Source organism: Miniopterus schreibersii, assembly GCF_964146895.1.
Source record: "Miniopterus schreibersii genome assembly, chromosome: 6".
Lineage (NCBI taxonomy): Eukaryota > Metazoa > Chordata > Mammalia > Chiroptera > Miniopteridae > Miniopterus > Miniopterus schreibersii.
Window position 1 is genome coordinate 23,382,253 of NC_138107.1, and position 19,440 is coordinate 23,401,692.

General features: G+C 34.2%; 1 protein-coding gene across 1 annotated transcript in view; it reads right to left on the reverse strand.

Annotated features, from left to right (window-relative positions):
- The window catches only part of COL21A1 (collagen type XXI alpha 1 chain), a 164,471-nt gene that overhangs the window by 98,174 nt on the left and 46,857 nt on the right, over positions 1–19,440 (reverse strand). Inside the window, exons 2-3 of the mRNA XM_081141626.1 lie at positions 14,033–14,156; positions 10,458–11,009 (exon numbers count right to left, since the gene is read on the reverse strand). Of these exons, the coding sequence (XP_080997752.1) occupies positions 10,458–11,009; positions 14,033–14,117 (637 nt within the window). The 5' untranslated portion in view covers positions 14,118–14,156. The remainder of the gene's footprint in view (positions 1–10,457; positions 11,010–14,032; positions 14,157–19,440) is intronic.

A 19,440-nucleotide genomic window follows, 5' to 3' on the forward strand; every position in this document is an offset into this window, starting at 1 on the left:
CCATTGTGTAGAAAAAATAAATATATGTATAAGTATACAACCATATCCAGAGAGGGGAATGGAAACTAAAAATAAAAATTGGAACTTAAAAGTTATAATTTTAAGTACCAGGAAAATCAAATACTAAGAGAGACTCACTTGGAAACTTGCTCAACACCTACAACAGATAGATAGAATAATTTAGGTAAGTAAAGTTAGTTTTAAATAGTGAATTCAGAGCAGGGCAAAAAGGACACACAGGAGACCAAAGTTCACAAATGGTTTCCTACACCGACTACACGGATATAATGTCAGTTTACTCCAATATGTCCAGAGAACATTTGTAATAGAAATGTTTTCTCAGATAAGCACAGATTACTCCATTTATTTTAAACCCTGGGGTCCAGTAATATTTGCTTTTCTGTTAAACCTCAGGGTTTAGGATTATAAGTAATTTAGTCTTATCAAGATCATTGAAAATGTGTTTTAGTTAAAATCCTGTCATGAACAGGGACACAAAAACTGTATATATCTTGATTCTAATCAGGGCAATCAAATGCATCTAGATACTTCTTTCTCGTTATAAGTTAATATCACAGGGCCACTGATAAACACATTATTCCAGAATATATCTAGCCTAGTTCATAAGTGACTAACAATCCATTCCACATTGCCAGACTGTATGTCACTCCACTCTGAAAGTCACATATTCTATTGAGAACTGGGAATTCTATCAAGGAGATCTGTGGTCAGAGACCAAAAGTAATTTTACTGATATTCAATAAAGCAGAGTCATCTATGGTGCCTATGGTACAACTCAGATCTATACACATTAATTTCTTCAAAGTTTCCTAGGATGAACTGGTTTTAATGGTAAGGCAAACGTGAGTGTATGTGCCACTGATACACACCCCTCAACAGTGATCAGTGGCAATTTAATACATTTACCTTCCTAAGGTCCATTATTTCATCATGTGTTTTCCTATCATGCACAAGTTCATCACAGTCACCATTGTTTCAGTTTAGCACTAAGATTCTGATAACTTAAACTCATATCATATTATAGAGTAGCAATAGCAAAACCAAAATATATAATCCAAGTAGAGATCCTCTTACCAAAGATTAGGTAAATAAACAAGAAGGCAGCCCCAACTTTACACAATTTATTTTCTCCTTACAGACTGAATAATCTCACCATCCTTCACCAGCAAGCATTCCCACTGCCTTGAAATCTAGGTTAATTTAGAGTGAACAGTCCTTTACCTGAGGAGGAAGTCCGCCAGATGCATGGCTGATTCATATGGGACATAAGAAGCATAGATTTTTAAAGCATTCCTTTCAGTGATAAGTCAGTGGAAACAGTAGACTCCAACTACTTGTGTGCAAACTAGAAAAGTCCAAATCTTTTGCACAAGTAGCCTCACTGATCATAGAATATGTTATTATTTGACAATAAGAAAAAATATTTAAAAATGGAAATCCATATTTGGCTTAGAAAACAGTTAAGGAGAATATAGTTTTAAAAGCTTACAAAATTATAAAAATAATTCATCTGATTTTGCCATTTTTCATTTTAAAAGCATTGATTGTGCGATAAAATTTTAAGTTATTCTTTCCTCTGTTTGAATACTATGGATGGAGAAACGGTAATATGTTTGCCTTTACATATATCCAGACAGTCATATGCATCCAGTCCTTAACCTTATTCTTTATTCCTTTTTTTTCATTTTTAATTTGAATAGACTGAGCTTTTGTCAGATGTTAGTTATATATCATTTTAACATATACACCCTATTTTTTTTAACTAGACATGCAGTTTTAACTAGACATTGCAGAAGAAGAAAGGAAATGCACATCCAGAGACAAAGAGAGAATTTTGAAAGCATCCAGGCATTTTTACATGTTCCAGTACTTCTCTAGAACACTGATATTAAGCATTCATAGAATGTGGTCTATATCATCACCAAGGTTGGAGTCAGTCACTTAGCCCAAGATCGCACTTCACGAAAGAGAAGTTGAAAAAGTCAGGGATCACCCCAGATCTGGACCTGACTCCCAGAGATTGGGCTGGACAACCATATAATCATATGACCTCGGGTTTGCAAATAAAACCATTAGGAGATAGTGCTTTACTTTAACAGACGTTGTGCTTACTGAATTTTTAATTTTTCTTTATTAAGGTACAACCTACATTCAGTAAAATACCCTAATCTCAAGTATAGAACTCAACTGGCACATATGTATACACTCAGATAACTTGCACCAGACAAAATAAAAAATGTCTAACACCTTAGAAAGCTACCTCATATTCCTTTACTGGCAATAACCACCACCATCAGAGACCACTGTTTGATTTCTATAACCAGATTAATTAGTTTTGTCTGTCCTCATAGTTAAATATCTAGGAGTTGACTTGCTGTTTCATAGGGTAGGTGTATGCTTTGCCCTAGTAGATAATGCCAAAAATTTTTCCAAATTAGTTGTATCTAACTAGTAATTGGTTATCCAACTGTTAATATGTCTGCCTTTACATATATCCAGACAATTGTATGTGTACAGTCCTTTACTTATTCTTTATTCCTTTACTTTTTCATTTTTAATTTGAATAGACTTAGCTTTTGTCAGATATTAGTTACTCCAACTAGCATGGCTATTGCTACTTATAAAGCATAGAGGGGTTATGAGAATCAAATATGTAATTAGGTGGTAATTATGCATAATATTTTAGAGAAAAAGGAGAGAATAGGCTATTCATACAAACCTTAAATATTCCTAATAAAAATTATTCTGAATGTTTTCTTGTTTGTTTCTGTCCTAGCATTAACTTATACAGCTGCACCAAAATCCAATCATAAACACTGACAATTTATTTTGTATATTTTCTGAATCATGCCACAGTAATCCCACTGTTTCCAATGAATACACAAACACTGCTTTTCACATAAAATATAAACATATCATGTTTCTTTTCTTGAAACATAGCTCTAGCCTCTCTAATTAAATGAATGGAAAATTCATGGTTTTGGATATACTACAAGCCCTGATAGTGTAAGTTGCCTTCAAAACAGATTAGATTCAAATTGTCTTAATCTACAGAGATAATACAAAGTGATTCCCCTAAATATTTGATGATGTTTTATAAAACATTATACACAATCCTATTCTATCTGCCAAGCTTCACTCCACCTTTGTCCTCTCATTTCTCCCTGCCTCACCTCGGTGTTTGAAAATTCATGCATATCAATAGTGGGGAGGAATAATAGAAGGGAATCAATTTCATGCGAGAGCATAGAAATTAATCACATTTGTTACGAAATCATGGAAGCTAAAATACTTGCCCCCTCCAAAGACATCTTGGTAGCCTTGCCATGGCTCCTGATATGTGTATCCTTACCTGTTGTGACTTCCATTAAAATGCAAGGGAAGGCTATTGTATAGGCCATTTTTACAAAGCACTTTATGGGACATCATCAGCTAGACCAATATACACAGTGTGGGGGTTGCAGAAAAAGAAAGGAAATGGACATCCAGAGACAAAGAGAGAATTTTGAAAGCATCAAGAGAAAGCAACTCCTTATGACAAGGGTACCCCATAAGACTATCGGTGGATTTCTCAGTAGGAACCTTGCAGGCCACAAGGGAATGGGATGATAAATTAAAAGTGCTGAACTGAAAAAAACTACCAACCAAAAATACTACATCTGGCAAAAGTGTTTCAAATATGAATAAGAAATAAACATTTTCTCAGATTTAAAAAAGTTAACAGTTCATCACCACTAGACCTGCCTTACAAGAAATACTGAGAAAGTCCTCCAGGTGAATTGAAAGAATATTAAATAGCAATACAAAAGCATGGAAAGTATAAAACTTGTTGACAAAAGTAAACATATATTTAGAACACTAAAATACTATGTAATGGTGATGTGTGAATAACTTTTAATTTTGATACAAAAGTTAAAAGATAAAAGTATAAACTATATAGTTTTTACTTTTACAGTAATAACTATATCTAAAAATATGTTAATAGATACACAATATAAGATGATGTAATCTGTGACATCAATAACAAAGTGTGAGGGGGCAGGGTGATATAAAATTGTAGAGTATTTGTATGTGATTGAAGTTAAGATATTATCAGTTTAAAATAGATTTTTATAACAATTTAATGTTTAATGTAACCCCCATGGTAACCACACAAAAAATACCTATAGAACATACACAAATGAAAGTGAGAAACAAATCAAAGCATATCACTACAAAATCAATAAAACACAAAGGAAGACCACAAGAGAAAAAAGAACAAAAAGGCTATAAGACAGAAAACAATGAACAAAATACCAATATGAAATCCTTCCCTATCAGTAATTAGTTCAGATATAAATGAATTAAACTCCCTAATAAAAAGACACAAAGTAGCTAAATCGATTTTTAAAAATTCAATTATATCCTGTCTATTAGACATGTACTTTAAAATTAATGGCTCACACAGGTTAAAAGTAAAGGGATGGAAAAAGATACTCCATGCAAATAGTAACCAAAAGAGAGCAAAAGTGGTGATACTTATATCCAATGAAATGGGCTTTAAGTCAAAAACTGTCAAGGGAGACAAAGAAGGACATTATGTAATGATAAAAGGTCAACTCACCAGCAAGACATAAAGGACATAACGCTAACTATACATATAAATATATATATTCACCTGACATCACAGCACCCAAATATGAAGCAAACACTGACAGAACTGAAGGGAGAAATATAGAGTATCACAATAATAGTAAAAGATTTCAATACTTCACTTTCAATATAAGATAGAACATCCGGACAGAAGTTCAAAAAGGATATGAACAACACTATAGATCAAGTGAAACTAACAGACATACGCAGAACATTCCACCACACAGTAGCAAATACCCATTCTGAAGCACAAGGAAAACATTCCCCAGGAAAAAATATGTTAGGCCAAAAAACAAGTTTCAACATATTTAAGAAGACTGAAATTATACCATGTATATTTTCCAACCACAGTAGAACGAACTAGAAATTAATGGTAGGAGGAAAACTGGAAAATTCAAAAATATGTGGAAACTAAATAACACTTTCTTGAATAACCACTGAATCAAAAAAATACATCAAAAGAGAAATTAGAAAGTATCAAGCAAAACTAAAACACAATGTTCTAAAACTTATGGGATGCAGCAAAAGCAGTATTAGAAGGAAATTTATAGCAATAAAAATCTGCATTAAAAAATAAAGATCTCAAATAAACTACCTAACATTTCACATCAAGGAGCTAGAAAAAGAACAAAGCCCAACATTAGCAGAAGGAAGAAAATAATTATGATTAGATTGGAAATAAATATAATAGAGAATAGTAAAGCAATAGAAAACCTCAACAAAATTAAGAGTTTTTTTTAAAAGATTGACAGAACTGATAAAACTTTAGCTAGATTAACTGAAAAGAAGAGAGAAGATTCCAATAAAAAACAATAGAAATGAAAGAAGATAATTACAACTGATACCACAGAAAAACAAAGGATCCTAAGGAACTGTAAAACTTATACACCAACAAATTTGATAACCCAAAAGAAATGTATAAATTCTTAAAATACACAACGTACCAAGACTGAACCATGAAAAAATAGAAAATCTGAACAGATTGATAACTAGTAAGGAGACTGAATCAGTATTCAAACAACCTCCCAACAAAGAAAAACCCAGGACCAGATGTCTTCACTGGTGAATTCCACTAAACATTGAAAGAAGAACTGTGCCAATCCTTCTCAAACTCTTCCAAAAAACTGAAGAGGAGGGAATATATCCAAACTCTTTTTATGAGGCCAGAGTCACCCGGATACCAAAGCCAAAAAAAGATAGTACAAGAAAGGAAAACTACAGGCCAATATTCCTGATGAATATAGATACAAAAATCCTCCACAAAATACTAGCAAATTGAATTCAACAGCATATCAAAAGAATCACAAAGTATCTTCCACCATGACCAAGTGGAATTTATCCTTGGGATGCAGAGATGATTCAACCTATGAAATCAATTAATATGACATACCACATTCACAGGATAAAGCATAAAAGTCACATAATTGTCTCAATAGATGCAGAAAATACATTTGTCAACATCCTTTCATGAGAAAAACACTCATCAAAATAAATAAATAATTTACCTCAACATAATAAAGGCCCTATACTAAGCCACAGCGAAAAAACACATCCAACAGTGAGAAACTGAAAGCTCTTCCTCTGCAATCAGGAGCAAGATAAGAATGCCCACTGTTGCCATCTATTCAACACACTATCGGAAATACTAGCCAGAGCATCAAATATAATAATATACTAAGAGATAAACTTAACCAAGGAGGCAAAAGACTTAAGCGTTGAAAACGACAAAACATTACTGAATGAAATTAAAAACAAATGGGAAGATATATATGCTCATGGATTGGAAAATTTAATATTTAAAAAATGTCCAGATCACACAAAGTGATCTACAGATTCAATGCAGTTCCTATCAAAATCCCAATGGCTAGTCACAGAAGGACAAATAGTGCATAATTCCACCTTTATGAACTATGTAAACTAGTCAAACTCATAGAAACGGAAAGTAGAGTGGTGGTTGTCGGTTGTGGAGAGAATGAAATAGGGGACTTGCTGTTCAATGGGCAAAGAGTTTCAGTCATGCAGCATGAAAAAGTTCTAGCTATCTGCATCTGCAGGGCAACACTGTGCATATAGTTAGCAATACTGTCCTGTATACTTTAAGAGGGCACATCTCACATTGTGTTTTTACCAAAATAAAAAATAGAAAGCAAGATGCTCAACATCACTAATCATCAGAGAAATGCAAATGAAAACCACAATGAGATATCACCTCACTTCTGTCAGAATGGCTGCCATCAATACATCAACAAACAACAAGTGGTGGCGAGGATGTGAACAGGAGGCAACCCTCGTGCACTGCTGGCGGGAAGGCAGACTGGCGCAGCCGCTGTGGAAAACAGCACGGAGTTTCCTCAAAAATATTAAGGACGGAACTGCCTCACGCCCCAGCTATTCCACTTCTGGCTATATATTCAAAGAAACCCATATATCGAAAGAATATATGGACTCCTGTGTTGATTGTAGCATTATTTACAATAGCCAAGATATGGAAGCAGCCCAAGTGCCCATCAATAGATGAGTGAGTAAAGTTTTGATTCAAATACAGGATGAAATATTACTCAGCCATAAACATGAATGAAATTTTACCATTTGCAAAGCATGGATGGACCTAGAGGGTATTATGCTCAGTGAAATAAGTCAGACAGAGAAAGATAAATACCATGTGATTTCACTTACATGTGGAATCTAAAGAACAAAATAAATGAACAACAAAACTGAAACAGACCTATACAGAGAACAGACTGATGGTGGACAGATAGGAGGGGGAAGGAGGATTGGGTGAAAAAGGTGAAGGGATTAAGAACTATAAGTTGGTAGTTACAGAATAATCACAGGGTTGTAAAGAACAGCATAGGGAATATCAGGAGGAATCACTTTGTAAAGTATATGATTGTCTAACCACTACACTGTACACCTGAAACTAATACAAAATAATATTGAATGTAAACTGTAACTTAGAATTAAAAAATTAAGGAAATACAATAGAAAACAAAAGAAGAAAATTAGACTCTGAGACAGATGAAGAAAACACTGCTCACCAACAAAAAGTAGACCTGAAATAAGGAATGTAGTGTAGAAAACACCTCCAGGGAAATAATAAATCAGTGAAGGTGCAATAATCCATGTGGGAATAAAAATATAAATAATATTTTGTTCACTATGGGTCAACCACAACATAGCATAAAAGTAAACAGCGTTAGGAAATGGTAATTCTATATGCTGAGAACCTCAAAGTGGAAGTTAACGATTTGTCAAAAAATGAAACTGTCAAATGATTCAAATGCACATTACATGATTTGAGGCTGCTGCAATACAGCAATGCATTAGTTTTGTCAATTAATCATAATCTAATAGAGTATAAAAAGTCAAGTACAAAAAGTCCATATATTCCATAACTATGATTTCAAAAATTACACTTTAAAAGATAGATAGCTATTGTACAGCATATATGTGAACTGAATAGACACGGATATTATTTACGTTCTTTTCAAAGTGTAGATGAAAAATATTTGGCAAGATTTCAAATTTGATATTTTTTTATAGATTGTACATTTTAACTGAAAAAAATTATACCCCTTTTAAGTACAGCTACTCTTTCATGTGTAATAGAATTTTTTTAATAGAATGCATTTGCCAAAATACATATCTATAAAAAAAATCTATGAAGCATACACTGAGCAGACATATTTAATCAAATTTATATTTTAGGATAAAAATGAACAGTAAGTAAAATCTCAACATGAAAAGTCTATTTTAATAATGAAATATATCTACCTTCAAAACCAAAGATTATACTTTGACAACATCTTAAAAATCTATATCCTTCAGGCCTGTTCAAGATGAACAAAAGTCAATACAGTCTTATTGTTAGAGGTTCATAAAAAGAATAACTGTGATGACTATTTATACTTGTTATGGCACCTTTTAAAAGTTTGGTTAAAGAAAATGCTTAATTTCTTAATAATCTAAAAAACTTTTGAATTGCTATTTACCATATCCCCCAAACAAATATTTTAAAAAATAGAGAAATTAATTTTTCTAAGCCACAATCATTTAGAAATTTTTCTATCAAATGTGAACCAATCAATTTTTAAGTTTTTGATGGTAAACAGGAAAAAAAAAACCTTTCCATTTTACAGTAATATTATTTTTCCAGCTATATAATATATTAAATGTCCATTTGACCCAGTTATCTCACTTCTAGGAATATATCCTAAGAAACTCAAAACATCAATCAGGTAAAATGTATGCATCCCTATCTTCATAGCCGTGCAATTTACAATAGCTAAGGTCTGCAAACAGCCCAAGTGCCCATCAGTAGATGAGTGGATAAAAAAGCTGTGGGACATTTATACCAGGAAATACTATGCAGCTGTAAAAAAAAAAAAAAAAAAGAATATCTTACCCTTTGAGACAGCATGGAAGGAACTGGAGAGTATTATGCTAAGTGAAATACACCAGGCAGAGAAAGACAAGTATCACATGATCTCACTCATATGTGGAATATAACAAACAAAATAAACTGATGAACAAAATAGATCCAGAGACATAGAAGCATGGACCAGACTGATGAATCCCAAAGGGAAGGGGGGGGGGGGATTAATCAAAGAACTTATATCCATTATGCATAACCCATGAACACAGAACCATGAATGCAGGGTGGAGGGGATCAGTGGGGGGGGGGGGGAGGGGGGACAACTGTAATAATTTAAACAATAAAGATACATTTTTAAAAATTAAAAATTTTTTTAAAATTTTAAAATATCTCAATCCAAAAAAGGAGGGTAGGACAGAAGGGGAGAGAAGAAACAGAGAAATGTGGAATAAGAGGAAATAAATAAACCTAAATGTATGAGAAATCACAGGAAGAGTTAATGGATTAAAAAATAAAAAGATTTGAACAAATTACACTCCCCCAAATAATCTGAACATAAGCATGTCTATACCCTAACAGGATTAATGCTTACCAGAAATTGGGATTTCCCCATACCATGAAGTTATCATGAAGTTAGATTTTATGGAATGGCATAACCATAATAAATAGACTGGTTAACACTATATTTCCAATGTTTTCTCACTGCTCATGGAAGTTCCAGTTCTCTCAAGTGCAATTTTTAACATTTTTTCAGAGTTTTAAAAATGTTAGTAATTTTATCTTTCTTTGAAGAAATGAGAGTTTCTCATTCAGAATTATGTTCAAGAATATCCCATTTTTGTGCTAGAAAAACTTAGAAATGAACTAAACATACAAAAATAAAGAAATTATTAAATAAATAATCTTAGGAGAGTGTCTGCTATCATGCTAATAGTTTACAAATTATACATGCAACAATAAAGTATATAATAATAGAAAAATTGAGTATTAAATTATATGTACAATATTATCCTTACTTAGGCACATGAATAAACTCTCAGACACACTGAACTAAAACAGAAAAAGGCTGAAATAAAAAAGATGAAAAGACTCATTAACAGCAGTGATATGGTCATATGTAATTTACATATATTTTTATTCTTTATATATCTTTATTTCCTGCCATCTCCACAATAGACATGTTGTAATTAAAAGATAAAACAACAAATATAACAAAATATTGTATTATCCAACTGGAGATATTATAAGTAATTGTTTCTAAAAACAAACTTATCTAGAATAAATATAACACAAAAAATTGTGTTCACCTCGATTCTAACATGTTATTTGATGTTAAAAATAACTATCTATACCAGTGTAAATGAACAGTTTATGCCAAAATGTAAGAAAGTGCAATTATTCATTGTTTCCAAATTATAGTAAGGCTTACCTTCACAAAGCTTCTGCTTCATCACCTCCCTTATTTTGGATATTGCAATATAGTCCTCGACATAAAACACGTACGTAGAGGAAGGCTTGTTAGCAATAGCTCTAAGTTCCGCATCTTCTGTTTCCGAGCCAACCCCAATGGCAAATAATGTTATTTTATTGTCTCTTGCTGCTTCTGCCGCATCTTTGACTTCATCTTGGGATTTACCATCCGTAAGTACCACTGCGATCTTAGTCAGAAAGCGGGAGGACTTGGCAAAGAGGTAATCAAGTGCAAACTGGATGGCCTTGCCAGTCCTTGTGTTCCCTCCTAAGTAGTGTATGGATTCCATCGCTGCCATCAAATTCTCTCCCGAAATGTGGCTTCCAAGGGGAATCTCCAGGACAGGGTAGTCACTGTACTGGACCACTCCAACCTGAATAAACTTTGGTCCTATGTCAAAGTTTTTTGTGATATTGACAAGCCACCTTTTGACTATTTCAAAGTTTTCTGGGCCAACGCTGTAAGAACCATCTAAGATGAAAACTAAATCTGTCGGAGCAGTACGACAACCTAAGTGGGGGGGAAACAAAAGCATCAGCTCACATTTGTTATATAAAAAGCAAAAAGTGTAAAGTTTTACATGCATGATGTTTTAATTAACCAGATGGACTGAATTCTTTCACAGTGTATATGTATATCAAGTCACCATGATGAATGCTTTAAACATCTTACAAGTTACAAGTCAATTGTACCCCAGAAATTTTTTTTAAAGATCACAGTAATTATTTATAGGAGCTTTGTGAAGATTAAAATACCCTGCTTAGCTCATGAAAATTCTTTGTAAATGAGGGCTATTATTTTTGCCGATATTTTTAATTATCTTATTTTTAAAATTAACGATTCAGCTTTAAATAGGGAATAAAATATGCATGCTGTACATGAACATGATATCTAGATATTTCTTTGTAGGTATGAATATTACCTATCATAAAGCAGCATTTTATTCTATTTCCCCACTGAATAAATGAAAATAAATAAATAACCGCATGATTTTCAGCTATACACAAACATTATTGTTTTAAATTATCAATGAAATATGTTTTATTTAATACTGCCTGAATTATTTACAAATATATAAAAAACAATTAAAAGAGGGAAATAAAAACAAACTTTCTGCCAACTCCAGGACTCGAGCAGCCAGTAAAGATCCATATTCTTCATTTAAAAGTTCATAAAAGTTAAATGAACCAAAATCAGCAAAGTCATCAGTCTTGCCATACATGCAAAGCGAGTTTTTAAAGGTCTGATCTCTCATCATCAGTGACTAACGTAGCCAAAACATTAGCTTGTGCAAAGTGAATCTATATTCAAAGGTATAAAGCTATTTCTTTTTCCATAAAGATTCTTGTTTCAAGATACCAGGAAACAGAGTGATCAGCACATCTTATAGTTCTACTGGGAAAAAAGACTAACTCTGGTGCAAGTTACACCTAGACAAGTTCTGAGCACTTGTAGAGAGAGAGAGAAAAACTTCACTCTCTTTCCCACAGCACACAGCATGCCTCCAACCCTATCTCGTTATTTTGGTGTGTATAATTGAATACCTACTCCGTGTCTGATATCATGCTAGGTACTGGCTCCAAAGATACATATGATATCTCAAAAAGCTCACAGTCTAGTAAGACAGATAACTGGCTGGTTAGGGGGAGTACAAAGTATTATGAAAACATTCACAGCCCATCTGATAAGGATCACATGCCCCTGGATTTGATGAGTTGGAAGAAAACGAGCTGAGCCAAGGTACTACGACAGCAAATGTTAAGTCTTATGTTTTTACTCATATTAATGGTCCCCTTTAAGTTGTGATCAGATGCCCAGGATGATCTATTTTCTGTATATATTTCAAATAAGAGATCATAATTGCAAAGAATGGTATTGGAAAGAATGGTTTAGTGAGAATTAGTATTCGTATTTTTGTATCTCCTTAGGAGTAAGTTATCAGTCAGTCTCCCTCTCTCCCTGTCTTCCACTGCCTCGCTCCCTCCTTTCCTCTCCTTTCCTCTCCTTCCTTTTCCTGATGTTTGCCTTCTTACATATCTGGGATGATGATGACAAGGTTCACATAAAGAGTCCTCAATTTTACAGTTTCCCATCACAGTAACCAGCTAAATAAACACTGTTGTCAGGTGAACACATATAAGAGTCAAGATGTTACTTAAAAAACAAAATGAAAAACCTGCCAAAACACGGATTTGTCTCAAAAATGCAAGTGTGATCATGACGCTACTCCTAAGGTGCTAACGGCAGGTGGTCGTGCAGTGCAGAAGGGAGCAAGGGACACTCTTCCAACCACCTCTGCCACGGTGGCCACTGCCAGAGTTCAGGGCAGGGACAGCAGAATGGAACTCCGCCCACTGGCAACTTTTCTAACCCAAGGGAATGCAACTTTTCTGTTATTTTTGAACCCTGGTCTGGGGTTATGCTCTTATTGAGGTTTTTGAAAGGCTAGGGAAGTTGTGTTTGCAGAGCTCTTCGAAGTTGCCCTTTCTAAATACTGTGAGATTCATTACTGTCTGGACCTGCTAGTGTTTTTGTGCCACTTGAATCTGTAGTTATAAATGCTTACAGGGTTATTCTTGGCAATTCTACCCCTTTCCAGAGCCACAGAGTATATATTTCATACCTGCACGGTTAGCCAAGACCGTGGGTACAAAAAGCAAATATTGCCATTTATAAACACGAGACAAAATAGTACTCCAAGAGACCTTCTCCTTGGGGAGATGAATCACCGATGTCAGAAAAGAAATGGACTGAAGATAAAAGCATAGTGGAAAGACTAGTTACAGCTCTAACGAGCTGTATGATACTAGGTAAACCCCTGAAATTTTGTGAATCTCTTTTCCCGCTCAAAACAGAGAAAAAAGTATCCACCTTGTTGGGTACTTGGGTGTATTAACTATGAAAGTGTTAGGCAAACATTGTTTTAATAAATTTTAAACCAAGTTAAATGAAGCTGTCAAACCACCCGATTTAACTGTATAGAAACCATAATCAATTTATAGTAGGGCCTTTATAAGTTTTAAAATATGAAAATAAGCCAATTCTTAAAAAGAAGTATGATATCTGCTGTAGAGGCCTGGGTAGCAGAACCACATTAATATAGCTCTTCTCTAGAAATGGTTCCTACAGGCAACTACAGTAACAGTGGCTGTCTACATGCATTATCTCGCTTACATGAATTATCTCACTGTCTCTGTGAGATAACCTCAGAGGATGGTGCTGATAACCATCCTAGGAGGTAGGTATTTTTTTATCTCTGTATCATAAGTGGCTGAACTCAACACGAAGGTTTATTCCAAAGCCTGACGGGTTAACAGAATAAACAATTACCGAAGAGTTCTCTCCAAATGACCTCTGTTAGAAGCTTTTCCTCTCGACTAATGTGTAACATGGCAATTCATTCCTGTTAGAAAATTACAACATCAAAGACCCTAAGAAGGAGATCCCTGAAACCACTGCGGGAGCGCCTCTTGCTGGATTCCTACAGCCTGCTGGTAACAGAAAGGGGCGGCGTGGGTGGCGGGTGCTCTTACTCGATCGTATTTCATCTTCAGCGGATAGGGAATCCTGAAGAAGCAGGGCCACAACTGCCCACAGGAGCTTGAGATGGAGAGCCATGCTTCCGTTTCCGTTCCAAGTATTTTGGCCTTAGGATTCCTAAAAAGAAAAAGAAAAAAGGGAAGTTAAATATATTTTAAAAATAACACAACAACCTAGCCACTGTAAGTTTAATTTTAAAACTGCAATACCCAGTTGTAGTACAGTTGATGTTTACTATCCTTAAAATTAATTTGTGTGTTTAAAATAGCCACACAAGGAGTAGGACCTGAGGAAGACCTTGATAAGTCTTTTAATTCATAATTATCTTGAAAAATTATAAACTTTTCTAAAACTTTGGGCTTTGCCCAAAATATTTTCCAGAATTCCTTTTAGCATATTCCGTAAAGCCTTATCACATTCTTTGTATTATCTTGATGGTACCAACAGTCTTCTTTAAATATGTATTTGCATTTAAAAAACATGCAAATGGTATCTGGTAAAATATTTATATGATAAAACTGAGTGATAAAGTTTAACTTTTAAAAGTGGGGTGTAATTATAAACATTAAGATACAATTGATTTATAAACAGTTATATGACATTAATGTATCTTTAAGTGAGTCCACGGGCTTCACTTCTAGTTAGAATGTGGAAAGTTGCAAGACTTTCACTCCCATCAATGAGAACATGCCAGATAAATTATAAAACTGTAGTATTTTTAAACCTAGAAGAAAAGACTCGATTTAAAGAAACCTAAATAAACCAAGTTCCAAAAGTTAGTAGTCCTTCATAAGGAAGAAGAGATTCAGGGCTGCTTTTGTGCCAGCCGAAAGGGACTCCCCCGGAGAAGAGGAATTTGCCACAGCATGGGAGAAGCCAGCCAAAGGGGGTGAGACAGGTTGGCACCCTGAGGGGCCCAGCCACAGACCAAGGGTGCCCCACCCAGCAGTTCTTCCCCAGGAGCTTTCACTGAGCACATGGAGCAGACAAGTAATACAAAGAAAGACGAGAGCAGTTGAAAGAGCACAGAGAGAGCCTCCCCCGGTTCCGATACCCAGGACAGAGCTCAGATACAAACCCGTGGCTTGCGAGGGCTAGAAGGGAAGCAACAGCACCGGAGTCCCTCCCGGGCGCTGCAGGCCTTTACTACATGGAGAGAGGTTCCTCGGAAAGCAGAAAGCCGAAGGCCAAGAGAATAGACTCAGAAATACAAAAAGCTGTAACCCTACTGAAAAGCTGAAAGAAACGTCCCAGAATAGGATAAGGGAGAACATTTTATTTCTGCCCTGGCCGGTTTTCTCAGTGGTTAGAGTACTGGCCTGTACACCAAAGTGTCGCAGGTTTGCTTCCCGGACAAGGGGAACGTAGCTGGGGTGCAGGTTCAATCCCCGGGCACAGTAGGGGCACCTGTGGGAGGTGTCTTTCACATCGATGTTTCTCTCTCTCTCCCCCTCTCTCTCCCTCCCCTACCACTCTCTCTAAAAATCAGTGGAGCCCGGCCGGCATGGCTCAGCAGCTGAGCATCAACCTCAGATCCAGGAGATCCCGGGTCGATTCCCGGGCAGGGCACGTGCCCAGGTTGCGGGCTCCATCTCCAGTGGGGGGCGTGCAGGAGGCAGCCGATCAATGACAACTCTCCCTTCGCTGGTATTTCTATCTTTCTCTCTCCCTCTCCCTTTCTCTCTCTGGAATCAATGAAGATATATTTTTAAAAAAATAAATAAAAATAAATAAAACAATGGAAAAAATATACCCTGGGTGAGAATTAATAGCAACAAAAAGGAAATTTGATTTTTGATCAGGAGAAAAACACTCAAGCAGATTCAGAGATGATCTACATATCAGATATATCAAACAGGATTTATGAAACAGCTGTAATAAATTTGTTAAAACACCTAATAAATAAGATGGACAACAATGTGCAAAAATATGAAAAGACTTAGAAGAGACCTGGAGACTATAAAAAAGATACAAACTGAAATGCTTGCAATAAATATGTGTGTGTATGTATATATATACGTATATATACATACACACACACACATATTTATATATATATATATATACGTATATATACATACACACACACACACATAGACTGAAAAAGAATTCATGCAAATGGCCTTAACTGTATACATATAAGGAAAAGGTCAGTAAACTGAAAGATAAGTGAATAATTGAAATTATCCCAAATGAAACCCAAAAGGGGGTGGGGAGACAGTGATAAAAGGAACAGAGCATCTGAAATTTATGGGAAACTATCGAATAATCCAGGTTTAGCATACAAGTAATTAGTTTTTGAGATGGAAAAGAGAGAGTGAATATAGAGATATTTGATAATACAATGGCCAAGAATTTTCCAAATTGATAAACATTGCAAACAATCAGATCAAAAAAGTTCAACAAACCCCAACAATATATAAAGTCAGTCACATTTAGGTGCATCATAATCAGTTGAAAATAAGAATAAAAGAGAAAATTCCTAAAACTAGCCAGAGAAAAAAAGACACGTTACATACAGAGGAACAATAATAAGAATTTTAGATAGAAATTTCACAGTAATAAATTTGGCAACAGATCAGAAAGATAGAAAAATCTTACATGTGTAAACATCTAATAATAAAGCTTCAGAATACACAAAGCAAAATAATTTTTTTCAAGCTAAAAAAGAAAAAGACAAATTCAAGTCACAATGTGAAATTTCAACATCAGTTTTCAGTAATTACTGAATTAGACAAAAAGTTAGCAATAATACAAAAGATCTGAAAAAGAGCTACTTTTCATGGAGTGGACATATAAAGAACACTCCACCTAACAACAGCAGAATATCCATTCTTTTGTAATGCATATAAAATAGTCAACAAAATAGATCATATGCTGGAGAAAAAGCAAGTCTTAAATTCCAAAGAATTCAGATTACACAGCTTATGTTCCTTGACCTAAATGATATTAATTTAGAAAAGGAAGAATATCCCAAAACACTTGAAAATTTAGCAATATACTTCTAAATAATCCATGAATTAAAAGGAGATAAAGAGATTACTAAAGCTTTGTCATAGAATTTGAAAGCAGGGAACATATACCTCCAGCTTTGTTTCTTCTTTGGCTATCTGGGATCTTTTGTGGTGCAATATCAATTTTAGGATTATTTGTTCTGGTTTTGTGAAAAATGCCATTGGTATTTTGATAGGATTGCACTGAATATGTACGTGGCTTTGGGTAGTATGGCTGTTTTAATCCTTCCAAATTTTGAGAACAGTATATCCTTCCATTTATTTGGGTCTTCTTCAATTTCTTTTATCAATGTCTTACAGTTTTCAGAGGGCAGTTCTTTCACATCCTGGGTTAAATTTATTCCTAGGTATTTTATTCTTTTTGATGCAATTATAAATGGAATTTTCTTAATTTCTCTTTCTGATAGTTTAATAGTGTATGGAAATGCAACAGATTTCTGTGTATTAATTTTGTATTCTGCAGCTTTACTGAATTCATTTATTAGTTCTAATAGTTTTTTGGTGGAGTCTTTAGTAATCAAAACAGTATGGTAATGGCACAAAAACAGACACGGAACAAAATAGAGAGCCCAAAAATAAACTCACACATATGGTCAATTAATCTATGATAATGGAGGCGAGAGTATACAATTGTAAAAATGACAGACTCTTCAACAAATGGTGTTGGGAAAACTGGACAGATACATGCAAAAAACTTAATCTGGATGACATGTTTATACCATATACAAAAATACACTCAAAATGGATTAAAGATTAAATATAAGACCTAAAATCATGAAACTCCTAGAAAAAAAACATAGGCAATAAACACTTTGACATTGGTCTTAGGAGATTTTTCTGGATATGCCTCTCCAGGCAATGGCAAAGAAAGCAAAAATAAACAAATGGTATTATATCAAACTAAAATGTTTTTGTACAGTGAAGGAAACCATCAATAAAACAATGAACAAACTACTGAATGGGAGAAGATATTTGCAAATGATATATCCAATAAGGGGTTAATATTCAAAATATATAAAGAACTCATTCAGCTCAACATCAAAAAACCAAACACTCCAATTAAAAAAACGGGCAGAGGACTTCAATAGGCATTTCTCCAAAGAAGACATACAGATGGCCAACAGACATACGGAAAGATGCTCAGCACCACTAGTCACCAGGGAAATGCAAATCACAACCACAATGAGATATCACCTCACACTCGTCAGAATGGCTATTATTAACAAATGACAAGTATTGGCATGGATGTGCAAAAGGGGAACCCTTGTGCACTGTTGTTGAGATTGAAAATCAGTGCAGCCAGTATGGAAAATAGTATGGAGGTCCCTCAAAAGAAAAAAATTGAACTACCATACAGTCTAGCAATTCCACTTTTGGGTATATATTCCAGAGAAGCTGAAAACACTAATTCAAAAAGATCTATGTACCCCTATATGTTCATTGCAGCACTATTTACAAAAGCTAAGATATAGAAGCAACCTAAGTATTCATCAATAGATGAATGGATAAAGAAGATCTGGTATATATGTCCAATAGAATACTACTCAGCAATAAAAAAAGAATAAAATCTTACCATTTGTGATCTGGATAGACCTAGAGGGTATTATGCTAAGTGAATAAGTCAAACAGAGAAAGGTAAATATCATATGATTTCACATATATGTGGAATATAAACATGAAGGAGAATAAGAGGTACAAACTTCCAGTTACAAAATAAGTCATGGGGATGTAATGTACAGGGAATATAGTCAATAATATTGTAATAACTTTGTAGGGTGGCAGACAGTTACTAAACTTATCATGGTGATCACATTATAAGGTATATGAATGTTGAATCACTAATATTATACACCTGAAACTAATATAATATTATATGTCAGCTATACTTTAATAAAACAATCAGAGGGGATATTAAAAAATATTTCAAACTGACCAATAATTATTTTTAAAAATAAAATTTTATGATGAAGCTAAAGTACTGCTTAGAGAAGGGTTTAGCTTAAAAACATTTATTAGAAAAAAAATTAAAAATCAATATCAAAGCTTCCACATTAAGAAGCTAGGGAAAGAACAACAAATTAAACACAAAAAGTAAAATAAAGAAAATTATCAGTGAAACAGAAAATTAAAAAATAACGTTAATTCTTTAAGCAAATGAATATACTTCAAAATCCTTGCAAAAATAATTAACAAATAAGACATAAAACATGTTACCTAAGTCAATATTGAAACAGGGGACTGCCACTATAGATCCTATAGACACTGAAAGAATAATAAGTTGACAGATAAAGTGGACAAACTCTTAGAATATGGTACTTATTAAGTCAGGTCTAAATTGAAATTATTTATTAAATAAATTGAATTTTTAACCAAAAATTTTCTCACAA